This window comes from Mesoplodon densirostris, chromosome 9 (assembly GCF_025265405.1).
Source record: "Mesoplodon densirostris isolate mMesDen1 chromosome 9, mMesDen1 primary haplotype, whole genome shotgun sequence".
NCBI lineage: Eukaryota > Metazoa > Chordata > Mammalia > Artiodactyla > Ziphiidae > Mesoplodon > Mesoplodon densirostris.
In genome coordinates, this window is record NC_082669.1 from 85,361,975 (window position 1) to 85,381,057 (window position 19,083).

The 19,083-nt window shown below is 36.3% G+C and overlaps 1 protein-coding gene across 3 annotated transcripts in view; it reads left to right on the forward strand.

The window, feature by feature from the left end:
* Positions 1 to 19,083, forward strand: part of PTPRZ1 (protein tyrosine phosphatase receptor type Z1) — a 174,375-nt gene that overhangs the window by 122,788 nt on the left and 32,504 nt on the right. For 2 of the 3 annotated variants that reach the window (XM_060108766.1, XM_060108767.1), the window contains exons 11-13: positions 3,739 to 3,785; positions 8,511 to 9,510; positions 16,978 to 17,122. In XM_060108766.1, coding sequence (XP_059964749.1) covers positions 3,739 to 3,785; positions 8,511 to 9,510; positions 16,978 to 17,122 — 1,192 coding nt within the window. Of the gene's footprint in view, positions 1 to 3,738; positions 3,786 to 8,510; positions 12,085 to 16,977; positions 17,123 to 19,083 lie in introns of all 3 variants that reach the window. The other variant, XM_060108768.1, reaches the window with a different exon arrangement.

The following is a 19,083-nucleotide window of genomic DNA, read 5'->3' on the forward strand; positions in this document are numbered from 1 at the left end:
ATAAGCTGTTTCCTAAATACTGTACTGTTTGTTGCTTTTGTTTAAAAGGAATGAAGGAGATCACTTATAATTACCCTCATTCCTTCAGTCACAGATTTTAAATATTCTAATCAATATCTGTGAAGGAAAACTCAATCTTCCAAATTGTGCATTTAACTTTGGCTAATTTGATTAATTTATCACTTGTGCATTTTAATTACATTTGTTGTTGTGAACAACAGTATCACCATAAATTAGTGTCCATTAAATTTATTATAAATCACTATTTTAAGATAAATGCATAAACTCATGTTCAGTAACAATTTAAATTTGTCGAGGAAAACTTTTTAAGGTTAAACAAAATGAATATTCTTTCTAAAAACTTTTTTAGAAATTTTTCTTTTTTATTTGGTTGTAACTAAAATAATTATGCTCATTTCTATAATGTAGATCTAATTATGATATAGAGGATATTACTTAAGTACATGTTTTAGGGCCTTGATAATTATATGTGTTAAATTTAAATGCATGGTGTATTAGATCAACACATTTTCCTGTTTTGTGTGCTTTTCATTTGTATAACAATTGTCTTTGTTAAATCACTATATATTGTCCTTATTCAGCCTGTACCATACTACACTACAGGATTTATTATATAATGATATTTAAAAATCACACTTTAAAGAGATTGCAGTTTACATTGCTTTTGCCCTTTTGCACTGTGAAACTTGGCTTAAAACCTTCAAACAATTAAATAAGCCTTGCTTGCCAACCTACATCAGTGTTGCTTTTTTGTGTTATGGAATGTTAATGTGTGACTAACATGCTCTTTTAGAAAATCTAACATTGCATGTGCCTCAAAACAAAACCAGAACGAACCAATAGGTTTTGTTCTTTTATCACATAAATGTGAATTTTAAGTGTTCAGTCAAAAAAATATATTGACAATCTTCACTATTGGACTTTTTGTATCCTTCATGGAGTCTGTTTTGATGAAGTGAGAAGATTCTGTAAACCAGTATAATTTTTGAACTGTTTAATATATGTGCCTGAGTCAGTGCCTGAGTCAGACCTGTGGCCACTGAAACATTAGTTATTATTTGTAAGAAAACAGCAGGCCAAAGTGTACCCATTCTGAGACCTTGTGCCAATTAGCAGCACTAGACCTTGAGTGATATGAGCTCTCAGACCCAGGAGTATGGCTCAGATTCTCCAGGGAGATAGAAACACCTTTCAAAATTATTTTATTTCAGAATTTTTCTGAAGAGGCTCAGCAAAACACTTCTAGATTATTTTGGGCAGGACTATTAACGAGTTCCTGGGCAACCCCAGAATTTCAGTCAATTCAAATGATCTGAGTCTAGTAGGAAACCAAACTGAAGATCCTTCAAAGTGGGTTTTTACGTACCAACACGAAGGCACCCATACTTGGGTGCCATATTCACCCATGAGTGTGCCATGAAATAAAGAAGGATCAAAGGGCTGCTTGGACCTATAGGTTCTGCCCCTAGGGCCTGAAGGGGCCCAAAGGAAACTTCTTACTTATTGCAGTAAACAGCAAAGCCAGTTATAGTAGAACTCACTGATCCTGATACTCGTTAGAGGATGTGATTGAGTAGAATTATGTATTTTAACTTAATAGGAAGCATAATCTATACAGTTAAGTTATGCTTTGGTCAAACGATAAAAATTAATCAAATGCAATACACACAGAGAGTACTGAAAGAAAAGAAAATCAGTCCTCAATGTAATAATTATATACACCCCACCCCAATCCTGACAATAAATAAGAGAATTATCTTTGCTCATTAAAAGTATAAAGTTAGGTGAAGTTAGACCAGTTTTTAAAAACACTTCTGTAAGAACGTTGAAGAGAATGGACTGAGATGTTTTTCGGTAGCCTCTTAACAGAGAGAAATCTACTGTATTATATATATATCACTTAACAAGATTTGATTATGATTTGCCCTTATTAATGTTAAAGTATATTAAAAGTACATGAAAAGGAGTGACTCCATATAAAAACAGTTTCAATAAAATTATGTATTGTTCACATGCTGAAATGGGAGATTTTTACATGCATGAACTTCTCTAACTGTAGTTTTTAGAAAATCATATTAAAGGTTTTTTAAATTTCTCTCTCACAGTTTAGTTGCAACCCATTTTAAAATTCACATATATTGGTTTCCTTGGAGGTTATAGAGACACAGTTTCAGACTATTGAAATCACTTTAATTTAAAAATATAAAGAATAAAGAGCATGAAAAACAGGGTGGGAAAGGGTTTCACAGAGACAAAAATAGAAAAAGGAAAACACTAATAATCCAAATGAAAGTTTTCAAATTCCTTCTTTTAACAAGAGAAAAATAATAATTGAGAGTTAAGATTTAAGACTATGATTGTTTCCCATGAATATTTTCATTTTTATAGCATCGAAAATTATTCAGGGTAAGTAACTTTAAAATAAATAGTCAAGAGTATTAATTTTATCTCAATCTTCATGGGGCCTGGGCTTACTTCTATGTTTTACTTGAGTTCTCGTCTAAATAGAATTCAGGCACATGACGATATTTTATAGTTTTACATTTCTTAATACCTAGAAATTTTATCATAAAAATAAACTCAAGAAAGTCTATATTGTAAAACAGGCCTAGATTTGATAAATATTTAATGTTAGTTCAGTTATGCCTTTGAAAATTCTATAGACTATGCATTTCCTTTGAGGATCTATAGAGGCATAAAAAATAGAATATAAGCAGCTTTAGGATAGTGAAGAGCATAAACTTCGGAGATGGAATGAGATTCTCTAAAATAATAAGCATAAGAAGGGCGTCTTTGTAATAATGCTCAAGCCCTCACAGTTGCCCTGTCTCCCATCTTCCTGATGCAGCTTGGATGAAGAGCGAGGAAAAATGGTCCTCGAGCTCCTCAGTAATTTGGCAGTGGGGCTACATTCCTTGTTGGAGAGAGGGAACCAGCTCCTTATCTTTCCTAACATTTACTGACGGGTCTTGTTTTAGGATTGAGATAGCCAGGGACTAGAGATACGCTGATTCTAGCCAGTTGGGAAAATCAGGCTTAAATGATCCTGGTCATTATATTCCTCACATGGATGGCATTAGTTGAGTATCCCTGGGAAGAAGGTGTGGGGCTAACCCCCGGTCAGTCCTTCCTGCTGCCAATCCAGGCTGGACCTGCTGGAAAACATTCTTCCTTTTATCTGGTGCAGTACCCTGTGTACAAATACATATGAGCCCAAATCTGAAGAATGAAAAGACCTACTTGATCTTCAGTCAGAAGTGGGCCTTGAGGAATAAGTAGTTGAATAAGAAAATAAACCCGTCAATTCTCCCCTGGCATTTTCCCAACTATGCTTTTATCAGCCATGCTAAGAATGAAAGTAAGTCTACACTGATGGAAAATTACTTGGGTTTCTTTATACCCAGTAATATCAGTCTCACTGTCCCCTTCTCCCTTCTTAGCTTCAATCACAGTTAGGGTGAGAATAGGGAAGGGAGTTGGAGTGGAGGATAGAGATGAAGGTTTTGAGTGCAGTTTCCTGTACGTTTATGTAGTGTTGTGTTATGTAACATTCAGTAGTCTTGAAAACTGAAATTCGTAATTTTTATTTTGGGCAATTCTGTATTTTCCAAACTAACAGTCTTTTTTTCCCCTTTTCCCTCTTTCCATCCAACGGTTTACCCATAAGGCTGAAATAGTTGAATAAAAATGTTAATAATTTTGTTTTTAATTTTGTAGAACTTGACCTCTTTCCTGAATTAATTGGAACTGAAGAAATAATTAAGGTATCATGGCTACTTTTTATTCAAGTGTTTTAAAATTAAGAAGTCTGGTTTGAATTACTGGTTAGGTTTCAGATGTTGCATTAATAAAAAGTTCATGTTGCATTATTCATTGTTTGTGGGATTAGTTGCTGAGCTTTGTAGATAGACATGTAATTAATATACATGATTTTTTTATGAAGAAGTTGGAAGACACTTTAATTGGTATAATTTTTAAAAAGAGATAGAAAAGGTTTGTTGATAATTAGAAAAACAGTGAACTTTATTTGTTTTTTTTTTTTTGCGGCACGCGGGCCTCTCACTGTTGTGGCCTCTCCTGTTGTGGAGCACAGGCTCTGGACGCTCAGGCCCAGCGGCCATGGCTCATGGGCCCAGCCGCTCTGTGGCATGTGGGATCTTCCCAGACGGTGGTACGAACCCGTGTTCCCTGCATTGGCAGGCGGACTCTCAACCACTGCGCCACCAGGGAAGCCCAACAGTGAACTTTAAAAATAATGATAGCTATGAACTATAGCCACAAATTGGAATTTTTTCATGTTCAAATGTTTCTAAAAGACTAAAATAATATTTAAGCAATTCTTAATATTGGTACAGCTTATTTTTAACTAACTTAACCAATGATTGACAGATTGATAATAAATATGAGCCAAAGTATAAATTGTATATATTCTTTTGCCCATTTAATTTGATTATTTTTGTTTGGACTACTTATATTATAAATGTCTGTTGTTAGCAAAAGGTCCTTTAAGTAAATGGGCACTTAAGGATATTTATAAATTTTGTTTGGACTACTTATATTATAAATGTCTGTTGCTAGCACAAGGTCCTTTAAGTAAATGGGCATCTAAGGATATTTATAAATTTTAACATTGTCTTAATTTTTGAAATAGAGAGAAAATGACTATTTGTGTCTTATATTCAATATTTCATCCTAAGCCCAAATGTGCTATTCATTATAACTGAGACGTTAAAGCCAGGTTCTATTGTTAATGATAGTAAGAATTTGTCCATAAGTACATATGTGTGTAAGAGCTGGTAACTTGTGAAAACTAATACTACTGTCTAGTAATAAATAGCAATTAGGTTGTGTTTTCACAGATATAATTACCTCAATAATTTATTTATCTTATGGCAATTCTCTCTTACAAAGTACTATTTTACCAAAATGACCAGTCCGCATTTCATCAAGAGTTCACAGAACTCAGCTAAGGATATCTCTGTGTGTCTGTGTGTGTTTGCATGCACGCACATGTGCACATGCATGTGGATATGAATATACCTAGAAATGATTACCAGAATCAAGTCAAAGGCAAGAAAAAGAAATGATCTTTACAAATCATTGGTTTGTATCTTAGTCAGTTTGGGCTGCTATAACAAAATACCATGAACTAAGTGGCTTATAAACAGGAAACATTTATTTCTCACAGTTCTGAAACCTGGGAGTCTGAGATCAGGGCACCAGCACTGCCAGGTTCCGATGAGAGCCCCTTCTGGATTGTTGACTACAGACTTCTTGTTGTGTCTTCATATGGTGGAGAGCAGAGCAGAAGAAGCAATCTTTCATGACTCTTAACATAAGGGCACTAAGCCCATTCATGAGGGTTCCACCTTATGACCTCATCTAATACTAATGACCTCCCAAAGGGCCCACCTCCTAAGACCATCACTTTTGGGGTGTAGGGTTTCAACATGTGAATTTAGCGGGGACAGAAACACAGTTCATAACACTGTTCACTTTCATCGATTCATGCAGGAATGAATGATAGAGGTTGGCAAACATCTGGAATGTATCGGTGATGGCTCTAAGCTTGAATATGGAAATGAATAGTTTGGGAGATGTTCCTCAAATTCTCTTCCAATAGGAATGCATGACTTTGAAAGACAAAATATCTCCAGCACAATCAAGGCTTTACAATAAAGAAATTTTAATAAAAGTTGTGAAGGATAACAGGTGTGATCCAGATCAAAACCATAGTGAAAGAGAGATTCACAATAACTCCATAAGAAGTTATAGGAAACAGTGTCCATTAAAATATTTGTGGTTTCAGATATGTATAAAGTAATCTTAGAACATGAATCATATATTCTTCTTGAAATGTTGACATGAGATAATATGACCTCATAGAGATGTATAAGACTTAGTTGGGTGGGATTAATGAAAGGTCCATCACTTTCATCAGATTCAAATAGGTATCTGAACCTCACAGTCTAAAATCTGCTAGAAAAGAAAGCAATGAAAGGGATATGTGTGCTTAATGTGTGTATAGTTTTTTTTCCAGAAGATCAAATAGAAGAAATGGTGAGTGACATTATGTTTTAAGAACAGTTTTATAGACATCTACATAGCTTGTGACAGGAGGATGATAAAGGAGGTTCATGTGGGAATCTAAGAAAAGAGGAAGAGAAGCAATGTTATTGTGGGATTTGATAGAAATTGTCAGATCATATAGAGAAGATAGATGACATGTGTTTTGGGAACTTCACTGTGAAGAGAAGGGGAGAGGTAAAATGAATACTATACATTGAATTAAAGATTTTCCTTTATGTTCCTTTTAAATAGGAGAGATCTGAGTTTAAGCTGATGAGAATGATCCATTCAAGAAAGCAAAAAATGTAAAATACAAAATAGAGGGAAATAGTTGTATTCAGTTCCCGAGAAGATGATAGAGAATGGACTAGAACACAAATGTAGGAAATAGAAAGAAGGGGAACATCTCTTCAGTTACAACAGGATGAGAGGGGCAGGGGTAGATTTTGTTGGTCCCTGTTTTTGATGTTTTAACATTAGGAAGAGGTGTGTTTTTGTCTAGTGGCTTCTACTTTCTCTATAACCAGGAAAGCCATCTGCTGAGAATGAGGAGAGAAGGAAATGGAGATTTGGATAGAGCAGAAAAAAAGTTTGAAAGTCTTGATAAAGGGTAAGAGTGTGGAGTGATACCAGAAAACTAGGCAAATATCCAGATTTGCAAAAATGAGGAAGAGTTCAGAAACTCCATATTGCTAAGTTTAACACTGATCCTCAGATCAATGTGATCAGATCAATCTGATCCTGGATCAGATTATAAAACAAATGTTTGTGAGAACTTCTAAGGAGAGAAGAGTATCTTTCACCAAGAGCGAGTCAAGGCAAACTATTCTTATTTCCTTTTACATGAAGTTTTGGGGCTTGAAAATTAGGGGAATATTTATTCAGGAAATTATTTGGTAAAATCTCCTGGTTGTCCTTGTGAACAGGGCATCAAACAGAATGCAAAATTTTATCAAGAAATACCACTAGGGAGGAAATGTATCTGGGGAATCTAAGAGAATATCCATTTTTTTTTTTTTTTTTTTTTTGCTGTATGCGGGCCTCTCACTATTGTGGCCTCTCCCGTTGCGGAGCACAGGCTCCGGACGCGCAGGCCCAGCGGCCATGGCTCACGGGCCCAGCCGCTCCGCGGCATATGGGATCCTCCCAGACCGGGGCACGAACCCGTATCCCCTGCATCGGCAGGCGGACTCTTAACCACTGCGCCACCAGGGAGGCCCAGAATATCCATTTTTAATGACTCACTTCTCAGGGTTGTCACATGTGCCTTAAAATTTAAAAAAATACTTAAAACCAACTAAATAATTAAGCTCTGGATAATGATGCAGCCATTAAGCTTGAAAGCTTGTGTTTCATACAGTGCCACTTTCTGTGTGTATGAGACAAAAGCTCATGAGCACACGTGGTTAAAGATTCAGATTCTTTCTACTGATATTGGTCACGTTCTCACTGACAAATTTGTACTCGGTAGCTTTTTTCTTTTTTTAAGGCACATGACCTTAAGAGGTCTAATAGATGGCAGTGCCAACAAACTTACAAAATCATGTCCTATGTGGACAAAAAATATCATATCTTGATACGTTTGGCAATTTAGTTTTCTAAACATATGATTAGATGTTTTATAAAATGCACAGTTTAAAAAAAAAAAGAAAGCATGGGTTTTGGTTGACCTCTAGCTAGATAACTCCTGGGCCATTATAGTGATTAAGTGTCCATGAAAGACTGGGTCACCTGAATAGTGTTTCTAAAGGAAACACGAAATTTAATGACGAGTACTAGGACCGTATTTTGACAAGTTGTCTTTAAAATGTCTGCCTCCGTCTAAGATGAAATTCTCTGGGAAAAGTATTTAAAACAAAATAATAAACAAAACCAAAAACCTCTTCCAGTCCTAAACCTTCTTCTTATGATGGCTTAAAAATTGTGATTTATCCTTAATATATACAATGAAATATTCTGAATATACAGCTACTTTTGTCTTTGAAATAAGTTGTTTCATTGCCATTTCACAATACAGGAAGCTAATTGCTATTTAGCTTGTTGCCAGATGAACTGAACAGAGAAATATAAACACAAGAAAATAAATACTGTGTTACATAACACTCTCAGTAAGTAAATACCACTACAATGTGTCTTCTTTTCAAAGTTGTGGTATTTATTAATTTACCTCCTTTCATCAAATAAAATAAAATAAAAAGTAGCCATAAATAAGATGCTTTAATTAAGTTTAGTTACTCTCCCTCAAGGGTGGATAATAATGGTTATAGGATAGTCATGACTTCTACGGGGTGGTGCTTTATGAGAAGTTCTCAAAATCCCACAAGTGAAGATTCACAGCATAATGCAGTATAAGATATTATTAAGATTTCATTTTTCTCTTATTTCCTTATGTCCCATTAAATCTTATTTGTTTTTCAAAGGAGGAAGAAGAGGGAAAGAACACCGAAGAAGACACTGTTGTGAATCCTGGTAGAGACGGTACCACAAACCAAATCAGGAGAAAGGAACCCCAGATTCCTACCACAACAAACTACAACCAAGTAGGGACGAAATACAATGAGGCCAAGACTAACCGGTCCCCAGCAAGAGGAAGCGAATTCTCTGGAAAGGGTGATATTCCCAACACATCCTTAGATTCCACTTCCCAACCAGTCACTGAATTAGACCCAGAAAAAGATGTTCCTTTGACTTCACAGACTGCGACCCAGCTACCATCTCTCACTCTGGCAGGCACTTCAGTCTCTTTAAGTGATGGCTCTAAAACTGTTCTCAGATTTCCACAGATGAACTTGTCTGGGACTGTGGAATATTCAAATACAGTTTCTGTAATGGAATCTCAAGAGCTATCTACTGATATCAGTGGGGAAGAGAGTTTATTGACCAATTTCAAGCTCAGTACGGAAGCCGATGATTCTTCAGGCTCCAGTCCTGCAACTTCTGCTGTGCCGCTCGTTTCTGAGAGCATATCCCCCGGCTATGTGTTTTCTTCAGAAATCCCAGAGGCAGTCACGTACGATGTCCTTATACCAGAATCTACGAGAAATGCTTCAGAAGATTCAGCCTCCTCAGGTTCTGAAGAATCTCCAAAGGATCCTTCCGTTGATGGAAATGTGTGGTTTCCTAGCACTACAGATGTAATAACACTGCCCGATGTTGGATCAGGTAGAGAGAGCTTTCTCCAGACTAATTACACCGAGATGGATATTGATGGAACTGAGAAGACAACTGAGTCCTCTCCTCCAGGCCCACTGGTGTCACAGGGTCCCTTGGTCACAGATATGGAAATGCCACATTATTCTACCTTTGCGTACTTCCCAACTGAGGTAACACCTCATGCTTTTACGCCATCCTCTGGACAACATGATTCGGTCCCCACCATCAACCTGGTACACCCGCAGACAACTCAACCAGTATACAATGGTGAGACACCTCTCCAACCTTCCTACAGTAGTGAAGTCTTTCCTCTAGTCACCCCCTTGTTGCTTGACAATCAGATCCTCAACACTACCCCTGCTGCTTCAAGTAGTGATTCGGCCTTGCATGCTACGCCTGTATTTCCCAGTGTCGGTGTGTCATGTGAATCCATCCTGTCTTCCTATGATGATGCGCCTTTGCTTCCATTTTCCTCTGCTTCCTTCAGTAGTGAATTGTTTCACCATGTTTCTCAAATCCTTCCACAAGTTACTTCAGCTCTTGAGAGTGATAAGGTGTCCCTGCATGCTTCTCTGCCAGTGGCTGGGGCTGATTTGCTATTAGAGCCCAGCCTTGCTCCATATTCTGACGTGGGGTCACATCAGACCACTACTCATGCTGCCTCAGAGACCTTGGAATTCGGTGGTAGTGGACCTGGTGTGCTTTATAAGACGCTTATGTTTTCTCAAGCTGAACCGTCCAGCAGTGATGTTATGATGCATGCACGTTCTTCAGGGCCTGAACCTTCTTATGCCTTAACTAATGATGAGGGCTCCCAGTACCTCTTCAGTGTTTCTTACAGTTCTGCGGTACCTGTGCATGAGTCTATTCAGGGTTCCTTACTTAGCAGCCCTAACCACGTACCGATGTCTGAGTCTCCCCTAGTAACCCCAAGCGCACCGTTGCTGCAGCCTACTCATGGCCTCTCTGGTGATGGGGAGTGGTCTGGAGCCTCCTCTGATAGTGAATTTCTTTTACCTGGCACAGATGGTCTGACAGCCCTTAACGTGTCTTCACCTGTTTCTGTAGCTGAATTTACATATCCAGCATCTATGTTTGGGGATGATAACAAGCTGCTTTCTAAAAGTGACGTAATAAATGGAAATGAGACGGAACCACACATTTCTTCTTTCAGTGAGCTGATTTACCCTTCTGAAAGCACAGTCATACCCGACCTGTATGATAATGTAAATAAATTGAATGCATCTTTACAAGAATCCCCTGTTTGCACTTCTAGCACAAAGGGCATCCTCCCAGGGCTTCTTGCTTTTACTGCTACTAAGGTTTTTGATCATGAGATTAGTCAAGTTCCAGAAAATAACTTTCCAGTTCAGTCTTCACACGCTGTATCTCAAGCATTTGGTGATACTTCGCTTAAACCTGTGCTTAGTGCAAACTCAGAGCCAGCATCCTCTGACCCTGCTTCTAGTGAAATGTTATCTCCTTCAACTCAGCTCTTATTTCATGAGCCCTCAGCTTCTTTTAATACTGAAGTATTGCTGCAACCTTCCTTTCAGGCTTCTGATGTTGACACGTTGCTTAAAACTGCTCTTCCAGCTGTGCCTAGTGATCCAATATTGGTTGAAACCCCCAAGGTTGATCACATTAGTTCTACAATATTGCATCTCATGGCATCAAATTCCACTTCAAGGGAAAACACGCTGCACGCTACATCTGTACCAGTCTCTGATGTATCGCCTACTTCTAATACGCACGCTGCTTCACTTCAAGGTTTAACCATTTCTTACGCAAGTGAGAAATATTTTGAACCAGTTTTGCTTAAAAGCGAAAGTTCCCAGCAAGCGGTACCTTCATTGTACAGTAAGGATGAGTCGTTCCAAACTGCCGATTTGGAGCTTAACCAGGCCGCCCCCCGAGAAGGAAGGCATGCATTTGCTACTCCTGTTTTATCAGTTGATGCACCACCAGATACGCTTATAAATAAGCATGTTTACTCTGATGAAGTCTTCACCTCTGCCAAGGGTTCTATGTCTGATGAGGTATTGGCTGGTATTCCAACAGTTGTCTCTGATACAGTTGTAACTGCTGATCATTCTGTCCCTTTAGGAAACATGTATGTTTCCATTTCAGTTATTTCTCCCAACAAAGATGGTTCTGTAACCACAACCAAGTTGCTGTTTCCTTCTAGAACAACTTCCGAGCTGACTCAGAGTGCCAGATCTGATGCTGATTTAGTGGGTGGTGGTGACGATGGTGATACTGATGATTACGATGATGATGATTATGATGGCAGAGATAGAGATGGCTTATCCATAAATAAGTGTATGTCGTGCTCCTCCTATAGAGAATCACAGGAAAAGGTAATGAATGATTCAGGCACCCAGGAAAACAGTCTTGTGGATCTGAATAACCCAGTCTCATACTCACTATCTGAGAATTCTGAAGAAGGAAATAAAGTCACAGGTGTAATATCAGACAGTCAGACTGATGTGGACAGAAGTCCTGATAAATCACCACCGACCAATGTGCCACCCCAAAAGCGCAATGATGGAAAACAGGAAAATGACATTCAGACTGGTAGTGCCCTGCTTCCTTTCAGCCCAGAATCTAAAGCTTGGGCATTTCCTACAAGTGATGAAGAGAGTGGATCAGGGCAAGGTACCTCAGATAGCCTTAATGATAACGAGACTTCCACAGATTTCAGTTTTCCAGATATTAATGAAAAAGATGGTGATGGGGTCCTGGAAGCAGGTGACTCAGAAATAACTCCTGGATCCCCACAGCCCTCAACACCGACTGTTACTAGCAGGCACTCAGAAGTATTCAACATTTCAGAGGCAGGTTAGTTATGGATCCAAGGGATAGATTGAGGTGTGGTGGCCTTTTGCCTCAAAAAATAGCAAAATCATGGGAAGAGAAATTTGGTAAAATGGCCATCATTTTTTAAAATCAAGATATTCACAAATCAATTTACAGTTTTTAAAATATGATTCTACTCATTATTTCAAATGCATACTCAACGTGTTTTGATCCTTAAGTTAACACTCTCCAAAATAGATAAGGTGATTTTATTTATTGTCAATTTTTTCGTATTCTGCAAGAGACCTATTTCATGTGAGAGTAATTATTGTGTGCACAATACATTTTCAGTACACTGCTTTTTAAATGATAGATTGGAGTGTGTTTTAGATGATTTTAATTTTAAGGTTTACTCATATTCTAAAATAAGTTGTCAACTAATTCTATTGAATTATAAAACGAATTATAAACTCTGATAATAATATGATATATGTACCACCTCTCTCTGATCCACCCAGTGGAAAGGAGATAGATAATTGCACATCCACATCAGCTTGGGGACTTTTTAAAAAGTTCTATTGCTAAGTTTTGAGAGTTAATGGTAAGATTTTTTTTAAGATTTTAATTTTTAAAAATTGTCTTTGATTACCTTAATGTTGCCTAAAGAGGGCAGTGTGAACTAACAAAATACATTCTACTTTATACTTGCTGTTATACACCTTTCTAAGAAGTTAAATAACGGCCATTAATATGCATAGTATGTATAGGTATTGTATGACAAGATGTACAACACTAGAACATTTTCTGTAGAAGTGCATTTCATTTGTTAATGTATTTTATGCAAATTAATTTATCAGCCAGATGTTTCTTCGAGCAGATTACTTGCAGCATATAAAATACAGATGTTTGCTTTAGATGCCCATGGGGGAGAAAAGGGGAAATTCAAAACCATTAAGAATATGAAATACTAGATAATTTCATTGCATTGATCATAAGAGTTTTATAATTTGCTTTTATTACATTTTAAGGCATTTTTTAAAATCAACAATGAAAATATTTAAATCTCAACAGTAAGTCAAAAGATAGGCTAAAGTAAATCTTGCACTCATTGCATAAAAGTAGGTATGTAAAATCCAGAACATAGACAACAATCTTATCAGTATAGTTTTCCTCTTTGTTATTTCCATCCCTTGAATTAGTTATCTAGTTTCCTTCAGTGCAGCAGCAATTAAAAGTTTGTACATTTTGATAGAGAAGTTTTTCTACATTCTGACTTGATACCTGTTTAACATTTCGTTTCAGTTTAAACACTTACATTCTGTTATGTGAAAATGAGTAAGGAATTCATGAGTCACCATATTTCATTAGTGTTGCCATGTATATGAATTGTTATCTGGCTTCAAATATAGTTCTTGTGTGTTTTTAATTTTTATTAGATTTATTTAGAAATAAAGCATCAGGAATCCATCCATTTTTCTGTCTTTTTAGGTAGTGACATCATCTGTATGTTCTTGCTAGATTATGCTGTTATGGAAAGACTATATATACTGTAAAATGCCAAACCTTAAATTATTGACTAAAACTTAGCAATTTCTCTTCAATGCACTAATTAGATTTATTTAATTTGAGTGTGTTCTCCCACTGATGAGGAAAACAATACAAATATAGCATCTAACAGCAGCAAGTAACATAATTAATGAAGTAAATAAGATCATACAGGATTAGGGGAAAATTCTTGCCTATTTTTAAAACATATCTGTAAAAAAATCATATGTAGTCTGTCTTATCCAATAATTGAATATACTTCTTTATCAAATGCATATAGACTAATTCTGAAACTTACCATTTTATTACCTACTTCTAGAATGTAGAATAATTTACAAGACATGCTCATCAAAATAATATAGATAAGGCAGATATTAGTATCTGCAATTTATGAATGCGTAAACTGAGTCCCAAAGATACTAGATTGCTTGATCTAGGTCACATAGGGAGCTAATAAAAAACTGAGACTGGAAACATGTGTCATTGGTGTCTGTCTCTTAGGGACTACATTTTCATGATTGAGAACAATAAAAAATATATAATGCTTAATTTGTAATACCAAAATTCTACTGTTTTATTCTCAAAGTGAATTTTAAAATATTAATTTTTGTTCTTTTTTTCTAATTGTCTATTAGCACATTTTTGTCTTATCATTTAGGTAACTCATATACACTATGGAGCCATATCCAAAAAGATATTTAGTGTCAACTAATGAATATAAAAATCAGTATAACTAGTTGTTCCTCATTATAGTATATACAAAGCAGCCAGTGGATTGTCTACTTTCATGTGGTATCTCATCTTCTATAAAATATCTAAGTTTCATTATATGTAATTACCATGGATTTATCATTCTAACTCCCTAATTAAAAGGTTTGTTTTGAAATCAGACATCCCAGAGAACTTATGAGAAAAGTCTATATACAGGACTCTGTGTGTGTGCATGTGTGTGTATAGTGCATGTATATAGAGTGTATGATATATATGTGGTAATTTGTTATATATTTTATGTGTTATATATCTTACATATGTATCACATATTTGATCAGACATATCTCATATATATGTATGCACATACATCTATATAAATGAGATATGTATGTATCTAGATACATATATATATACACATACACCTACATACATACTGCAGTGAATATTTGTGGCCATTGAAGACCAGTATAATTATATAACCTCACTTTGTATGTAAGTTAATGTACATCATTAGTTCTCAAACTTTAATGTGGATCAGAATCACCCAGAGGACTTGTTAAAACACAGATTGCTGGGTCTTAGCCACAGAGTTTCTGATTCAGTAGATTTGGGATGGTTGGAGAGGGCTGAAAATATGCATTTCTAACAAGTTCCAGGTGATGTCGATGCCACTATTCTGGGGGACACACTTCAAGTATGACTGAAATAGACAATAATACTAACCTCCATTTGTAGTTCCTAGGTACCAGGGACTTTGCTAAGTGGCTTATTTCCTTTGTTAACCACAAACTTTCTACTTAGGTAACAATAATTACAATAGGAAACAATGTAAAGACAATTGTGTATAAAGCAAGATGCTTTCCTAAATTTCTTTAAAAAATACCGGTACATTCACCGTCAGATTATTTAGGCTTCTAGATGAGTCTCCCTATAATATGTAATGACCAGAGCATATGATTAACATAATAAAAGGTAAAGTTCAGCCTTCTCTCACAAGAACGTTAACTACAGCTCAGGGATCAGTTGACTTACAATATTCCCACTTTTTATACAGCTTTATTATTTCTAGTCACAACTTTGAATTCTGCTTTTTTCTAGCAAATCCTTCCATAGTTATAAAAACAAACATCTTGGGACATTTGGTTGTCACTTATAGATGCATTTCCTATATGAGTGGATTAAATTCTTGACCCTTTCTGCATCATCTCTTCTTACAGAAGGACGCTATCATTTTAACTCTTAAGTTCTCTCCAGTTAGATATATTTCAATGCTATATTTATGAATTTGTGACTATCAAATATTTTCAACTAAATTGATAATATTTTCAATTAAATAGATTGCTGTTGTCTCATATCACTAAGAGTAAGATACTTGGTATAAAAGCACCAAACGTACCAAATGTGTAGGAGGCAAAGTAGACTCTGATGAGGAGCTTAAACTTAGTTATTCCAGAAGTTCTACAGGTAGACAGGATAAGGGCTGTTACTTTGTAGCAGTGTCAGCGAATCATCCTGGTAGAATGGTTCTAATGTTCAATCATCTTGGTTTCACACTGCACACACCTCAAAGTAAAAGGGAAGAATTGTGACTGGCCACTGACACCCTGCAGTTCTGAAGCTCTTTTTTTTTAACAACTTAGAATGATAGCTTCAGTTGCAGTGATTTTGAAAATGCTAGAATAATAATGTACCTGATTGGTCACAAAAATAGTTATTTGCCATCTTTTAAAATTAACCAAAGGACAGAATTTAGACTTTTTCATAATTTACACTTGCATATTTAAAAAGAATTTCCTAGATCTGTGCATTCCTTCAATTTACATGCAATAGTATTTTTATTTTTGATAAAGAAAAACAGTTGGTAAGGGCATTCAAAATAACATCTTAAAAGCAACCTACATTTAAATGTTAAATAGTTTGCTGGATTGAAGGGTTATCCTAATGTAAGGAGGGTTATCCTAAGATTCTCTCTTCATGAAATTATTAATTGCTCCTAATTATTTACCTAACTGGGGGATTAAAAATATTTTCATTACAATTAATTTTGGGAAATCAAGATTATATGTGGTGATTCAGTAAGTAGCACTGTTTTTCCTGATCATTTTATTTAGAAACTGAATAGTTTTCTTGTTTTAATATTTTCATTTCCCTTTTAATAAGCTTTTCAAGGCAATATTATACTTCTTGCCATGGCACCTCTTCCAGGGTGCCAATCTTTGTTGGGATATTATAGTTCTTCAGCTCTGATAGGCTGACTTACTTTATTTTTCTCTTTTTTGGTGAGTTTATTAGTTTGTTTTTGAAGTATAATTGATCTGTAACACTATGTTAGTCCCTGTTACACAACATAGTGATTTGATATTTCTGTACATTTCAAACTGATCACCACATAAGTCTAGTTACGGTCTGTCACCGTACAAAAATATTACATAGTTATTGACTGAATTCCCCACACTGTATATTTCATTCCCATGACTCACTTATTTTGCAACTGGATAGCCTGCCTTACTTTTTAAGCTTTGTGTTACTTAAATTAGCTTATGATCATAGACATTGCTTGTCTCACAGAGTCGAAATTTTAAAGGTAAGCAACAGCAGTGAAGATTGCAGTTATTCGGTTGAAAAATGTGCTTTTCCTTAAGCTTAAATATCAACTTTCTCAATTTTCTCCGACTACAGAGGCCAGTAATAGTAGCCATGAGTCTCGTATTGGTCTAGCTGAGGGGTTGGAATCCGAGAAGAAGGCAGTTATACCCCTTGTGATCGTGTCAGCCCTGACTTTTATCTGTCTAGTGGTTCTTGTGGGTATTCTCATCTACTGGAGGTAAGTTGAGTGTTTGTTTTGGATATGCATTTCATAAAGCTCAGATTTTGCCTTTGTTTTACCTGAATGCTTTTCAAAGCATATTGAAAATTCCCTTTACTTGAGAGCTACCATTAATTTATCCAGGTAACTATGAGTAAGGTGAATTTGTGAATCCAAAGACATAATAATAAAAGATTTGACTGTTCTTCATACATCTGTCAAACAATTAAAGGCGAAATGGAGGAGCTTTGGCTTCAGTTAATATTTAATACAGTATTTTGACAGTTGCACTTTCATATTAATCTAATTAGCATTCAAACATTATCATAGGATTTAATATAAATCTAAGCTTCTCAGTTAAATGCTCCAGCTGTTATAACTTTAAAAGTTATTATTTTAGAAAACATAGTTTTTGATATAGTGAAATATACTTTTATAGCAGCAGATTTTGTACAAGATACATATCAATTGCATACTAATACAAAAAATAACCCATACACAAAGGTAAAAATTAAGCATTAAAATATAAATATAATTTGAAAATAAAGTAAATGACTATATTAAGATGGATGGGATTTTTAAATTCATTATAATTTGCCTTGAAGATGAGATATAGCTTCATTCTTATGAATAATCTCTTGAAACCTTTAAAGGACAAGGAAAATTGTACCCACTGTAAGCTTCCCATCCTACAGCAAGCAGAACACACTGCAAAGTAATACGATTACTAGGGGCACACTGTAAATCAGTATAACTGTTATAACTGTGTCTGTTGCAAAACAAGGACTTTATGATGATATAAGGAATCATACCTGCAAACTAAGAAAGGATATAGCTTAGTACTTTATACTTTTGTTTTTAAAGAGAATTCTGTTCAGAAGATTTATAATCAATTTCTTTTTTTTTTTTTAGCAACCTCTGTCTGTAAGTTCATATCACCACTCTCTGTGTTATTCCAAAATATTTTCTCTCAGTTTATTCAAAAATATTTAATATGTTTATTGACTGTTTCCCATGTGCCTGTACTCTGCGAACTACTATGGGAAAGTATAAAGGAATGAATGAATGAATGAATGAGAATCACCACTGTCAAGAAATTTATGCTTATTGAGGAGAAAGAATTTTCCATGCAAAATTTGTAAAAAATTACACAAAAATGTATGCATGGCAGCTGAAATCTCTAATGCTAAGAGAGGTCAGAGAAAAGGGGATCTTGATAAGCCAGAATGGGCGGGGTAAATGTAAAATGTCAGGCTTGAGCTGGATAGGATTCAGAAACAGGAGCTAAAGGAGAAGGGCATTCCAGGCAGGGTCTTATGTAACGTGAGTACAGAGTGTTAGTTTAAAATATGAGTGTTCGGGCTTCCCTGGTGGCGCAGTGGTTGAGAGTCCGCCTGCCGATGCAGGCGACACGGGTTCGTGCCCCGGTCCGGGAAGATCCCACATGCCGCGGAGCAGCTGGGCCCGTGAGCCATGGCCGCTGAGCCTGCGCGTCCGGAGCCTGTGCTCCGCAACGGGAGAGGCCACGGCAGTGACAGGCCCGTGTACTGCAAAAAACTAAATAAATAAAATATGAGCACTCTTAGGGTTTTATGTATATATTTTATTTTATTTTATTTTTATTTTTGGCAGTACGTGGGCCTCTCACTGTTGTGGCCTCTCCCGTTGCGGAGCACAGGCTCCGGACACGCAGGCTCAGCGGCCATGGCTCACGAGCCTAGCCGCTCTGCGGCACGTGGGATCTTCCCGGACCGGGGCACGAACCCGTGTCCCCTGCATCGGCAGGCAGACTCTCAACCACTGCGCCACCAGGGAAGCCCTATGTATATATTTTATATCTAACTATCAAACGTCCTAATAAGATTTGTTACTCTTACAAATTTCACATATCTGTCCAACTCACAACCATTTGAAGTTGATTCACTTCCAACTGTAACTTTTTAGATCAGTAACACGAATACACGCGGGGTAGTATTTGC